This window comes from Cynara cardunculus, unplaced genomic scaffold, assembly GCF_001531365.2.
Source record: "Cynara cardunculus var. scolymus isolate 2C unplaced genomic scaffold, CcrdV1 Un_Scaffold_5913, whole genome shotgun sequence".
Taxonomy (NCBI): Eukaryota; Viridiplantae; Streptophyta; class Magnoliopsida; order Asterales; family Asteraceae; genus Cynara; species Cynara cardunculus.
In genome coordinates this window covers 5661-18980 of record NW_020202664.1, presented here as the reverse complement: position 1 = coordinate 18980, position 13320 = coordinate 5661, and the positions used below count along the sequence as shown (strand labels likewise).

At 36.1% G+C, this 13320-nt stretch overlaps 2 protein-coding genes across 2 annotated transcripts; both read left to right on the top strand.

The window, feature by feature from the left end:
* Nucleotides 1-540: 540 nt before the first annotated feature.
* On the top strand, nucleotides 541-5930 carry LOC112504535 (pescadillo homolog). The gene is made up of 13 exons (XM_025108481.1): nucleotides 541-638; nucleotides 719-804; nucleotides 1211-1459; nucleotides 1545-1670; nucleotides 1771-1855; nucleotides 1947-2057; nucleotides 2161-2254; nucleotides 2391-2617; nucleotides 3729-3836; nucleotides 3972-4093; nucleotides 4394-4613; nucleotides 4941-5147; nucleotides 5617-5930. The coding sequence occupies exons 1-13, from the start codon at nucleotides 615-617 to the stop codon at nucleotides 5704-5706; spliced, it is 1749 nt and encodes a 582-aa protein (XP_024964249.1). The 5' UTR covers nucleotides 541-614; the 3' UTR covers nucleotides 5707-5930.
* Nucleotides 5931-8932: 3002 nt separating this feature from the next.
* LOC112504533 (receptor-like protein 33) lies at nucleotides 8933-12067 on the top strand. Its single transcript, XM_025108478.1, has one exon. It carries the CDS (start codon nucleotides 8933-8935, stop codon nucleotides 12065-12067), a length of 3135 nt encoding a protein of 1044 aa, XP_024964246.1.
* Nucleotides 12068-13320: the final 1253 nt, after the last annotated feature.

Genomic DNA, 13320 nt, shown 5'->3' with positions numbered 1-13320 from the left:
TGAAATAAGTTAAAAAACAGCTTTTATAAACAATCTCAAACACCCCTTTAGTACCAAACTAACTACTTAAAACTTTTTTTTTTTGTGTAATTTTGGAATTCATTTTTTATTTATGGTTTAATAATGTAATTTTTTACAAAGATAATAATTAAGTATTTTATTAGAACTCAATATTATCCTAATTATATTTAAAAAAATTATATTTAAAATGAGATGTTTATCCTCTATTTGATTATGTTTATCTGCAATTAGTTACACGAATTCAAACATGAAGCTTTAATAATTTATACCTACGCACAATTTACTTATAATTTTGAATTTTAAATAATATGCATCAATAAACAGTAATTCATACATAAAAAATGATTTTTAAAAGTTATTTGAGTGTCGGGTCTGGGCTGAGGAGGTCCAATCCAATACAAAATGGAGTTATTGGAAAAAGGCCCATTAGTAGGCCCAGCCCAATATCCAAAATCAAAGAAGAAAAAGAAAAGGAGGATATATGACAGTAGCACGTTGACGATACTCTGTTTGCCCCCCGCCTCTTTACAACGAGAACCCATTTTTAGGGTTTATCAGACGGCATTCACACCGCCTTCTTTCAACTACCAGCCATGCCGAAGCATTACAGGCCTGCCGTAAGTTTTAAACCAAATTCACAAATGGATCCTCAAGTATATTGTTGTTCTTATGCCATGGTTTCACTTGTATTTTGCAGGGGAAGAAGAAGGAAGGTAACGCCGCCAGATACATCACCAGGTCGCAAGCTGTCAAGTACCTTCAAGTCAGTCTCTCCGTTTTCAGGTACCGATTATTGGAAATTTTGGCATTTATACATGTAGGCAACTGAGATAAGAATCAGGAAGCCGAAGGTCTGAACTTACAATCGATTCTCTCTTAGTTAAATGTGAATTTGTATTAAGTTGTATTCAATTTGCATGTATATGGACCAATTTCACCTAGTGTTTGTATACGCGTTACTGTGATAAGAAGTACATAATCCTAGTTATGAAGTCATCTAGTTACTGTGATGGGGTTTGTCTTAATTCAAAATACAGAACATGTAATATGTTAGATTTAAAGAATTTCTCCCTTTTTTTATTTTGATATTTTAAGTGTTTGGGTTAATGGTTATCAGTTCAATAAGAGACTATGTAATGTCAAAGATGTTCAATTTAATATTGAAGTGTTTGGGGTTTCAACTCAACAGGAGATTATGCATCTTCAAAGGTGTTTTTCCTCGGGACCCAAAGAAGAAGGTGAAAGGAAACCATCATACATATTATCATATGAAAGATATATTGTTTCTTAAACATGAGCCACTTCTTGAGAAGTTCCGCGAGATGCGGGCATATGAGAAAAAGGTAAAGAAAGCAGTGTCTAAGAAGAACAAGGATCTTGCTGAACGCCTGTTGACAAGGAAACCTACTTACACACTTGATATGCTTATCCGGGAGAGGTTTGTTTGACTTTATCCAATTTATAACAAGGTTACATAGTATTGTCAGTTATTATCACTTTCTGATTGGTACTTTGTGATTTAGATATCCAAAGTTCATTGATTCATTAAGGGATTTGGATGACTGCCTCACCATGGTGCACCTTTTTGCTGCATTACCTGCCATAGAGAGGGAAAATATTCAAGCAGAGCGAATCCACAACTGTCGAGGGTATGTGTTCTTTCAGTTTGAGATTTCCGACTCTTGTTTTTTTCTTTTGGTGTTGCATTTTAGTTGCCTGTTTAATATAATGGTATATATGTTTTGTTAGGTTGAGCCTTGAGTGGCAGGCATATATCTCTCGCACACATAAATTGCGTAAAGTTTTCATATCTGTGAAAGGCATATATTACCAGGTATAGTGGTCATGGCGTATATTTGTCTATATATCTGGTGTTATGTAGAATGATTTCACCTAATGGGAGTTGACCACTTAAACCTTTTCAGGCAGATGTTGAAGGGCAAAAAGTCACATGGTTGACTCCTCATGCACTGCAGCAAGTAATGCCTCAAGATGTAGATTACAAGATCATGCTTACGTTCTTGGAATTCTATGAGGTTTGTGATAATCAAGTTCATGCATTTGTTATGAATCTGCGGTATATTCTATTTGTTATTTTGTTTCAAACTCATACTTACACATAGATAATTTAATATGCAGACTCTCCTTGGCTTTGTCAATCTTAGACTCTATCATTCGATAAATTTGAAATATCCACCTATCCTTGATCCTCGCCTGAAAGCTTTAGCAGCAGGTATGAAGCTGTTACCACCCGATAAATGGTTACTAGATCACTATATTTTGACCATAAGTTTGTGGATGAGTGTGCTGTTTTTGGAGATGTTTTTGTGAGCTGTATGTCTGATATTAACTCTTCAAAATTCATGCAGATTTATACGCTTTAACAAGGTATGTTGATGCTAAAGACCAGACGAAAGGAGCAAACATTGAGGAATCTGAGCTTAGACTAGCCCAACTTCAGCATCAACTTCCTGCTAATGAACCTGGTGCATTGATGAATCTTGTTGAAAATGCTGCAGATGAGAATGATGAGGACGAAGAAACAAAGGCCTGTAAAACCCTCTTTAAAGATATGACCTTCTTCTTGAGTCGTGAGGTAAGATCAATGTTTTTTGCAACTCGGTATTTGCTTCATTTAGAGTGTTCATCTCCCTTGTGCGTCTTTCTCTTGAAATCCTTATATGTTTGTTTTATGAAATATGGTCAAATATGTCTTGACAGAGACAATGGGCTAATGATTGTTGAGGTAGTGTGAAAATTATTGAGAAATAAGAAAGAACAAAAAAGTGAGGGGACATGAGAACTGTGGAATTATTTATAGTCCTGGGGGCCTGATAACCTATGCAACATGAGAATTGGTTTTAATATTCAACACATCACCACCAATATCACGTAGTATAATGATATTAGGAAGATTATATATAGGTGGAGACCACTTTCTTTTTTTTGTTGGTTGATCAAACTCTAGATTAGGTCATTTTTGTGATCCCTCTATGGGTTATATACTGTTAGAGATCATTTGCATAACTGATAAAAAAGCACACTACAACAAAATTGGCTTTATAGGATGCTTAAAATGTCTAAGCATCCTAATAAAAAATACTTTATAGGACTTAAGTTTATAGACCAAACCAAAAAGCGTCGTATCTAAAAGTATTATAATAGGTTTATAGGACACTTTTAGGCGTTGCAACAAGTTTTTAGGACTCCTTTAATATAAACTGTTGTATTAGCTATTTTATATTGACATATTTGAAAAAATGTTCTATAAAAAGATGGGTTTATAGGACGCTTTTCAACAGTATCCTATAAAGTAACTAATACGACACTTTATTTTTGAAGCGTCCAAAAAAACTTGTTAAAACATGCAAAAACGTCCTATAAGCCTATTGCAACACTTTTAGATTGGACGTTTCTATTAGGGCGCTTAGACATTCTAAGCGTCCTATAAAGCCACTTTTGTTGTAGTGACATGCTGTCTAACTGACAAGCTTATCTTATATGAGTGGAACGTTGGTGTTCCTCATAAGTTGATGTGCACGTGCATTTCTGTTTGAATAATTTGTTCTCTTTCTTTTATTTTTGATTTTTCGAGCATGCATGGTTGGGCTAGTGTCCTCTGAATCATTTATCATGTTATTCATATGGGTTTCTTTTTTCCTTCTATATTTCATGCTCCAAAGTGATTGTATTGTACGGGCTTTCAGGTTCCGAGGGAGTCCTTGCTTTTTGTCATTACTGCATTTGGTGGCGTTGTCTCGTGGGAGGGGGATGGAGCTCCATTTGAGGAATCTAACCAGAGCATTAATTATCAGGTATGTCGATATGCATGAAATGCCTCCTATTGGTACAAATCTAAGCAGGCAATGTTTTACATTTTGACCCCAATATATTGTTATTTGATCACAACAAATGCTTTTATAGGTTTCTTATGCTGGTGTTTTCTGCAGATTGTTGATAGGCCAACTCAAAGTCATCGGTTTATTTCCCGAGATTATGTACAGCCACAATGGGTCTTCGACTGCATAAATGCATGGATCATACTACCAACTGAGGATTATATGGTTGGGAGGTAGGTTTCAAAAGAACACCTACTGCTTCCTCTGTCCCAAAAGAAATGTCCACAATGAAAAAGGCAGAGTTTTAATATGTAACTATTACACTTTTTAATTAATTAAATGACAATCATACCCTTAATAATAGAGGGAGCAATGAATTTCCTCATCTCATAATTGAGGGTAGAATTGGTAAATAGGCTATGTAAAATAGACATGTGGACACTTCTTTTTTGTTGTAGGGAGTATTTCAATTTCAGCTCTTTTATTGCGAGCAGTTTCTGATATCTGTTGCTCAAACCTTTTCTGTCAAGTAGGGTTCTGCCACCACATTTGTCTCCGTTCGTTGACAATGAAGCAGAAGGCTATGTACCTGAGTATGCAGAGACCATTAAAAGGCTTCAAGCTGCTGCGAGAAAAGAAATTCTTCCAATGCCAGGTGCCGAACAAGATGATCTTGAGAATGCCCAGAATCTACTTGTTGAAGGGATCATTGACCGAACAAAAGCTAAAGAAGCTGCTGAGAGAAAACGAAAGGTTGGTTTTCTGATTTACGAACTTGCATACATTTTCCACTACATTCTTTGTCTCCTGCAATGACAAGTTTGCCTGCATCTTTCCGGAGTAAATTACAATTTTGGTTTCTATGGTATGTTCCCAGAAGCACTTCGTCCCTGAACTTCATTAAAAGTGAAAACCAAATAAATGACTCGACTATTCTTGGTTGTATGATAGAACCTCTATTTCCATCTGCATCCTGTAAAGCTATAAACCTTGCGTTATATCCTGGTGGTTAGTTAATTAGAGTCATTGTAACTGTGACCATCTAATTAAATATGCATATGGAATTTTGGGTGGATGCAGATGTCGATTCTTCAGGAGCAGTATCATCAGGAACTAAAAATGGAAGTGGAAGGGACACAATACACATCTCTTCCTACTACCGAGATTAAGAAGAAAATTGCTGAAGATACAGATGATAACGCCCTGCAACAGTTTGCCGAGGATGATGACAACATGTCCAAGGTGGCAATGTCCCGCAAAAAGAGGAGATTGTACGAAGCCATGAAGGTTAGTTTGCGTCAATTATATATGCTTTTATTTTAACTAGCCAAATATCTATATTTTATCTGGTAAAAATTCTTCAATTTTTGATGGTATCTGTTTAGTTAACCTGACATATTTAGACTCGATGAGACAAGATTAGTAAATTACTAAACTACAGGTGTCTAATTAAAACTCTAAAACCTTTCATAATTCTTTCACCCTCCTACCTCACTCTTGCCTGTTCAGTCACTTCTGTGTACCAAATGCATCCTTTAACGTTGTGAGCTCAAATCTTGTCAAAACATGTGTGTGTCCATTTGTTGTTTAAAGAAGATGCTGTTCAAGCTAGTAATATAAGCAGCTTGATTTTGGTTCCAACTGGATGTGTATGCTCTACGTTTCGATATGTTTCTAAGTTCTAGGCCATCTATCTTTCTCCTGTATTATATCTTGTGAGTTTTTTCTCATATGTGATTTTCGGGTGGATGTTTAGATTTCACAAGCAAGGAAGAAGGCAAGTGTTGATACCCTGGAGACGAGGAAGAAAAATATTAAAAAGTCCAAGAAAACGACGTCGGAGTGAAGTTGGTTTCTCCATCAGGTTCCGCTTAAATTTTGTAGTTATTGGTCTAAAGATTTTATGTTTCGAGTAGGAATTGTGGTCTATAACCGTGGAATTATTCTCAAATTTTGTCTCGAGTCATTTCTGTTAACACCTACTATATATTTTCCCATGCCTTTCTTTGTTCATGGTTTGATATTCTGGTGTTCTAAACATAGATGAACCAAACACCAATCCATCCCGAACTTGGTTGTTAAACTCGACTGCGGTCACGATGTTGTAGTATGGAATTCGTTGCAATCCACTGGCATAATAGTGCATAAACACCTACAAGGTCATATTAACGTTTTTATTGTACCTGTTTCTATTTGTATGTCTTTTTTGAACGGTGTCCTAGGCTGACTAATCCCGACAAATTTTTACTGCAAGAAATACGTCTAGAATAGAACCTTAGGCAGATGGGATATTCCACCACATCCCCTAGGGTCTTAACCGTTACACCACAACCCTTGTCGTTTTATATGTTATTGTTTACTCCTAACTAGTTTTCCAAAATGTATCTTATATGGCCTTTTCATTTTGCCAAGTTGAGGATATTTACGGAAACAACTGCTCTGCATGTTACTATCCAGACTTGTGGGACGGACCCAAGAATTTTTGGATATGGTGACACCATATAAAACGGTTGCATATTCTAGAATAAAACGGTTGCACCTTTCACGAACCTAATTACCTAAATTTTTTTACCTTACCACGGAGGAACAACACGGTGGCACGTGCCACCTAACCACCCCTCTAGGTCTGTCTATGGCTTGTCTGATTTTGCTGTATTAGAAGCATGGACACCGAATAATCTTTATTGTCTAGATTACAACATAGAAACGATGTATAAGAGTGATGTTCGCCAAAATGAAATGCTAAATTTCATACCGTTAATGAACTCGATTGTACACATCTAAACACCCCATTTAACAGGAAATTTCACGTTGAATATGTTGGGGAATGGGGACATTATTGGTGAAATCGAATTCTAAAATTAAGACTAGAAGGGTACTCGTACAATGCAGCGAGATACATCTTGATTTTAATCTTTTGTTTTATATTTTGGATCTATCAATGTTATAATGCTATTTTATGTGGTTATGAGAAAAAAAATCTATTTTTGTTCTTTTAATGAAATATAAATTTGAAGATATTATAAATTTTTGAAAAAAATAATCGATATTAGTATCAAATTAACTGTTTAAAAGTTTTTGTTTTTGTATAATTTCTTTCATTCAATTTTTTTATTATAATTTAATGAAAGTTCAAAAACGAACTAATTTTTTATGGTTTAATAAAATATTTTCTTAAAATAATAATTAAGTATTCTGTTAGAACTCAATTATTATCTTAATTATATTTTAGATTTTTTATATTTAAAATGATGTTTATCATGTATTTGATTATGTTTATCTGCAGTTAATTACACGAATTCAAACACGGAACTTTAATAAGATGTATTCATGCACATTTTTACTTGTAATCTTAATAATATGTATCAATAAACAGTACTTTGTATATAAAAAATTATTTTAAAGAGTTTTTGTCAAATGTTATAATATAGTATAGGTAATCAAATTAAAAACTATAAAATTCATAAAAATGAGGTAAGAACTCTAAATGTTTGGATATTTACACGAATTTCCTATTTTCTTTATAAGAAACTCCCATTATATGTATTCTTATAGAAAGCATATTTTAAAGAAAAAGCTAAACATTTTATGAGAAAACGAGAATATCAGTATCATATATGATTATACGTATGATACACAAGTTTAATCATATATGATTAAACACATGTTGATTTGACAACAACAAGACGAATGAGATAATTTTCTAAAATCTATCATGAAACCAAATTTGTACTTGATGTTTTTGGCGCCATCAGTTTTTCTCTTTTGTATGCATGATGCATCTAAAACTTGGTTTTTGCTCTTAAATTCTATAGGACAATACGATATTAGACTGGTTTTTGTGATTTTTAATCCGGTTTATGTTATTGAATTTTGGGGTTTTGACCACCACAAAGGCTATAATATAAAAACAAATCAAGTAATGAACTTTATTCAATGACAATAAAGAATGTGATGTCAACCAACAATTAATGCGGAAAACGAAGTAGGATAGAACACACAACGAACATTCAACCAAAACACAAGATTTATGTGGTTCCACCATCGGTATGGTGATGTACACATCCACAAGGAAGAAGAGGAACTTTTATTGATGAACACCTAAACACCGAAGAGAAATTACAAATCGAACACTAAATTGTATGTAATCTCTCAATATTTTCTCAACTCAAACTAGGGTTTCGAAGCTCTCAATTTCATTCTCTACCTGATAGAACTCAACGGGGGTATTTTATACTAATTCGTAGGTGGAATCCCAATTTTATCACACTACTAAAAATTAGGAAAATCATAATTCTCGTCGTGCATAGTCGGGTATGACATAAGGTGTGGTCCTGTCTGAAGACCCAAATAATAAATATTTATGTTCACGAAATAATATTACGCCCGCCAGTGCTTGATCACAAGGTGCAGCCGTAGAAAAACATCCAAAACTTTCTGTTTTGCAAAGTAACGTTACGCTCGTCCATGGTTGAATATAAAGTGCGGCTTATCAGAAGACCCAAAACTTTCTGTTTTGCAAAGTTACTTATACACGCACGTGCGTGAATACAATGTGCAGTCATGTCCGAAACCGTAGAACATTCCCTTGTTTTGTGTCACGATTTTCAACATTAAATGCTATATAACAAATATATTAGTCTTAATCATCAAAAACTCAACCAATAGAAAAATGAGCAACATGAGACTAATGTCTCGCTGTTCACATTGGTATCTCTAGCCACAATCGTTTTAAATTCACTCTAAATTACACCCTACATTTATACCACTTGAATACAATCGTTCTAATGATGCTACACTTTGGAAATTAAAAATCAAACTAGCCCCGTTTATCCCACTTGGAGACAAGGTCTAGGACTTCAAAGTAAACGGCAAATTCAATATTCAACTATGAATTGATTGCTTAAGGTTCATCTGAATATGTCAAGACATATCCTTCAAATCAAAAACATATTAGTATCTACATCTCCTGTCCCGTAAAAATAACAACTTTTCCTAACCGCTAGATACTGAAAAAGATAGAAACATATATCAGCTTACTGTTCATAAGCATCATCTGGATGTCTAAAATTATGGTTGCAATGAGAACCCAACTCTGTTTTCAGATTTTCTTCATACTCTTTCACCTGATTTTGTTCGGGGTAAATCCGATATTGGTTTCTGGTCGATGTCAAATTGGCCAGCGATCAATCTTGATCCAGTTGAAGAACAAGCTCCAATTCAATTCTTCAGCTTCGACAAAACTGGTGTCTTGGAACCCAAATGTCACAACAGATTGTTGCACCTGGAGAGGCGTCAATTGCAACTCCAGAGGCCAGGTTGTTGTTCTAGACTTGAGCAACGAACCTATATCTGGTGGTATTGATGATTCCAGTGATCTGTTCGATCTAGAGAATCTTGAGTACCTGAATCTCGCAGGAAATAAGTTCAATTTCATACAGATTCCTGCCGGATTTGGGAGTCTTGCCGGTTTGAAGTATTTGAACTTGTCAAATTCGGATTTTTCAGGCCAGATTCCTGAAGCATTGTCACAGCTGACAGGCCTGGAAGTTCTTGATCTCTCTTCGCTTTTCTCCTATGAAATTCGTTCACTAAAACTTGAGAAACCAAACCTAACCACGCTTGTTCAGAACCTCACATTGCTTAAAGGTCTTTATCTGGATAATGTGAATATATCGGCACAAAAATCTGACTGGTGCCAAGGTCTATCATCGTCTTTGCCTAATCTGGAAGTTTTGAGCTTGTCAAATTGTCAACTTTCAGGCCCATTAGATGACTCCCTTGCGAACCTGAAGTCACTTTCTATAATTCGTCTGGGTCTGAACGATCTGAGTGCTCCAGTTCCAGATTTCTTTGCAGACTTCAGGAATCTGACAGTTATGCATCTTGGTGCTTGCCATTTGAATGGAAAATTTCCCGAGAAGGTCCTCCARTTGCRGAGKTTACAGACTCTGGATTTATCAGTTAATACAGATCTTAATGGTTCTTTACCACATTTTCCTACGAACGGATCCCTTCRAATTTTAGTGCTCAGMAACACAAACTTTTCAGGGGGGATACCAGATTCTATTGGAAATCTTAAGAACTTATCCCGGATCGAGCTGTCCRAGAGCAATTTCAGTGGAATAATCCCAAAGTCCATGGAAAACCTCACCGAATTGTCATACCTAGACTTGTCATCAAACAGCTTTATTGGCCAAATCCCATCATTCCAGCTGWGTAAGAATCTTACCCATATTGACCTCTCACGGAACAGCTTATCRGGATTTATCCCTTCTGCTCACTTCCAAGATCTTCAAAATCTTGTTCTAGTGGATCTMAGATTTAATGCATTCAATGGAAGCATACCTTCATCTCTGTTCTCTCTGCAGYTAGTGCAAAAGATACARCTTTCCAACAACRATTTYGATGGTGAAYTAGCYAACTTTTCTAATGCATCTGCATCTTTGTTGGATACTCTTGATTTAAGCAGTAACAAAYTGGAAGGAAAAATTCCYAGGTCTTTCTTTGAACTTCGACAGCTTAGCATCCTCTTACTATCGTCAAACAAGCTGARTGGCAAGATAGAAACCAAAGATTTTCAGAGTCTGACCAACTTAACGACTCTTGATCTTTCATTCAACAACTTGTCTGTTATAACAAACAGCARTATMTCTGGCTTGTCTCATCTTCCAAAGTTGTTCTCRTTAAAKCTGGCTKCATGCAATCTTCAGAAKTTCCCTCATCTACAAAACCAATCAAGATTGATAAATCTAGACCTTTCCAGMAACAAAATTGATGGAGAAATACCAAGCTGGATCTGGACTGTTGGTAATGGAAGCCTTTCGTATATGAACCTTTCTCATAACCACTTAACCAGCCTCCAAAAGCCCTATCGTTTTTCTGATCTTAGTGTCCTTGACTTGCATTTCAATAACCTCAGTGGGGAGATTCCGATTCCCCCAACAACTGCTACCTTCATCGACTACTCTGACAATCGTTTCGATTCGGATCTCCCTGAAAGCATTGGGCTAAGCCTTGGTATGGCCTACTTCTTTTCTGTTTCCAACAATTTACTCACTGGGGTGATCCCTAATACCATATGCAATGCTAGCTACCTTAAGGTTCTTGATTTGTCAAACAATCGTTTAACCGGAAGGATACCACAGTGTCTCACTGAATCTGGTGGCGACCTTGGGGTGCTGAACTTGGGAAACAATGGTCTCAGTGGTCAAATCAAGGGAAATTTTCCGAGCAGCTGCGGCTTGAACACTCTAGACCTGCATGGAAATTTTCTGGAAGGGAAGATCCTGCCATCTCTTGTCAATTGCACAATGCTAAAGGTGTTAAACCTTGGAAACAACAGGATATATGACACTTATCCATGCTTTTTGGGTAACCATACCAATTTGCGTGTCCTTGTTCTGAGATCCAACAGGTTCCATGGGTCCATGCATTGCAGTGAAGCCTCAAATGACAAGTGGCCAAAGCTTCAGATTCTAGACATAGCTCACAATAGTTTTAGTGGTGAGGTCCCAGCAGATTTCTTCTGGCAATGGGGTGCTATGATGAGTGGTGAACAATCACGTAAGAAACACCTCAGCTTTACGGTGTTACAACTTAATGATTTATACTATCAGGATACTGTGATGGTCACGGTCAAAGGACTAGAGTTGGAGCTGGTGAAAATCCTGACGCTCTTCACATCCATTGATATCTCAAGTAACCATTTTTCAGGGAAAATACCAAGCACAATCGGGCGACTAAAGGAACTGTATCTTCTCAATGTATCACACAATGACTTCAAAGGCTCTATCCCATCATCTATCGGAAATTTGAGTCAGCTAGAATCATTAGACATGTCATCAAACCAACTGACTGGAGAGATCCCATCACTGCTCATTGCTCTTCCGTTCCTTTCTTTGCTTAATTTGTCAAACAATCAACTGCAAGGAGAAATCCCAACAGGCTCCCAGTTTCAGACCTTCTCAGAGTCATCATATAAAGGAAACAAGGGATTATGCGGGTTTCCATTGGATAGAAGTTGCAATAAATCAGTTGTACATGTGGCATCACCTGTACCAAGTTCTGGAGATGATTGGCAGTCCTTTTTCCATGGGATGGGAGCAGGAGCAGGGGCAGGATTGTTGATTGTTATATCAATCTTGTGTTGTCTAAGGAAGGGTAGTACTTCTGGTAGAAGTAGACAAACAGACTTATCAAGATGATCTGTCAGGCTCTGGCTACCCTATATGCGTCTTATGGTTTACACATTGAAAATAAGACTTTGTAGACATAAGAACTTCCGATATAAGTCAAATAATAGTTGGAAGATGAAAAAGAAGAAGATGATAACAGTCTAACACAAGTATCATCTTCTTTTTCATCCTCGTCTTCTTCTGCAACAGAGTCTCCATCCTCCAAACTGTGAGTTCCGATACCTAAATCTCTCTATTTTGATTTCCTGGATTTATCAATTTGTATGTAGGGTAAGAAAGTGAATTCTTGAAGTAAGAAAAAACATAAATATATAAATATTTCTAAAATTAGAGATGCATTCTACATTTATAATCAAATGGGTCACTTAATTCAATCCAACATTGACAATTTGAAGCTTCATTCGTTTGAATAATCAATTCAACAGCCACTGTATGCTCCACCTACATCCGAATTCGGATCACGAAAACAACTAAATAGTAACATTCATTCAGAAATTTCATCAAACACTTGGCAGGTAATCAAAATAGCGTGTCATTCTATTCATTCATTCGCTTCAAGACTGAACAATCAAAGAAACGGAATGAATATAATTGGATATAGAAAGTATGTTTATGCGTACCGGAATGAAATGATCATCATAATCGCGATCATCTTCCATGAGGGTTTTGTAGCAATCAAGATCAACCTATTCTGCCATTTGCTCAATCCTTGATTTGTTTCAGAATTCAGACCAAATATAAATCGGACCGACCCGACCCGATCGTTTTTTACTTTTCCAAATCCATTAACTATTTTTCTAATGGGCCAACCAAAAGCCCAAATCAAATCATTTTTCGGGACCAAACCACAACGAAACCGGATTTCTTGTGGACGAGCGGTTGATTTCGGTCTCTTATCTTATCAGATTCGGACTACTGTGGACTTTCTTCAAGACAGATTGACTAGACTTTGCGTTTGTTTTTTATAAAAAAGTTCTTATTAGTCTCTTATGTCTGATTCGTTAATAGGTAAGATCACTTAGACTGTTTGGTTTTTCCAATTTTTCAGAGGCACTTATGTCTTATTGTTCTCTTATCTGGTAAGAGGTACACCAACTTCTTACTTGCCTCTTATTGTTCATCAAACCCTCAACAACGACATTTCTCAATCGATCATTTCTTTCAATCAATTCCTCACGTCTCTCAACTGATGTATTCTAATAGAATTTAAATGTGTTAAATACGTTAATGACATATTTTCATTTAAATGAATGCTAATTATA

What these genes read in the sequence shown, in the direction of transcription:
- LOC112504535 (XM_025108481.1), top strand. Translation starts at nt 615, where the DNA reads ATGCCGAAGCATTACAGGCCTGCC. An exon ending in CCTTCTTCTTGAGTCGTGAG is followed by an intron (nt 2,618 to 3,728) that starts GTAAGATCAATG and finishes ACGGGCTTTCAG; the next exon opens with GTTCCGAGGGAGTCCTTGCT. An exon ending in CTGCTGAGAGAAAACGAAAG is followed by an intron (nt 4,614 to 4,940) that starts GTTGGTTTTCTG and finishes GGGTGGATGCAG; the next exon opens with ATGTCGATTCTTCAGGAGCA.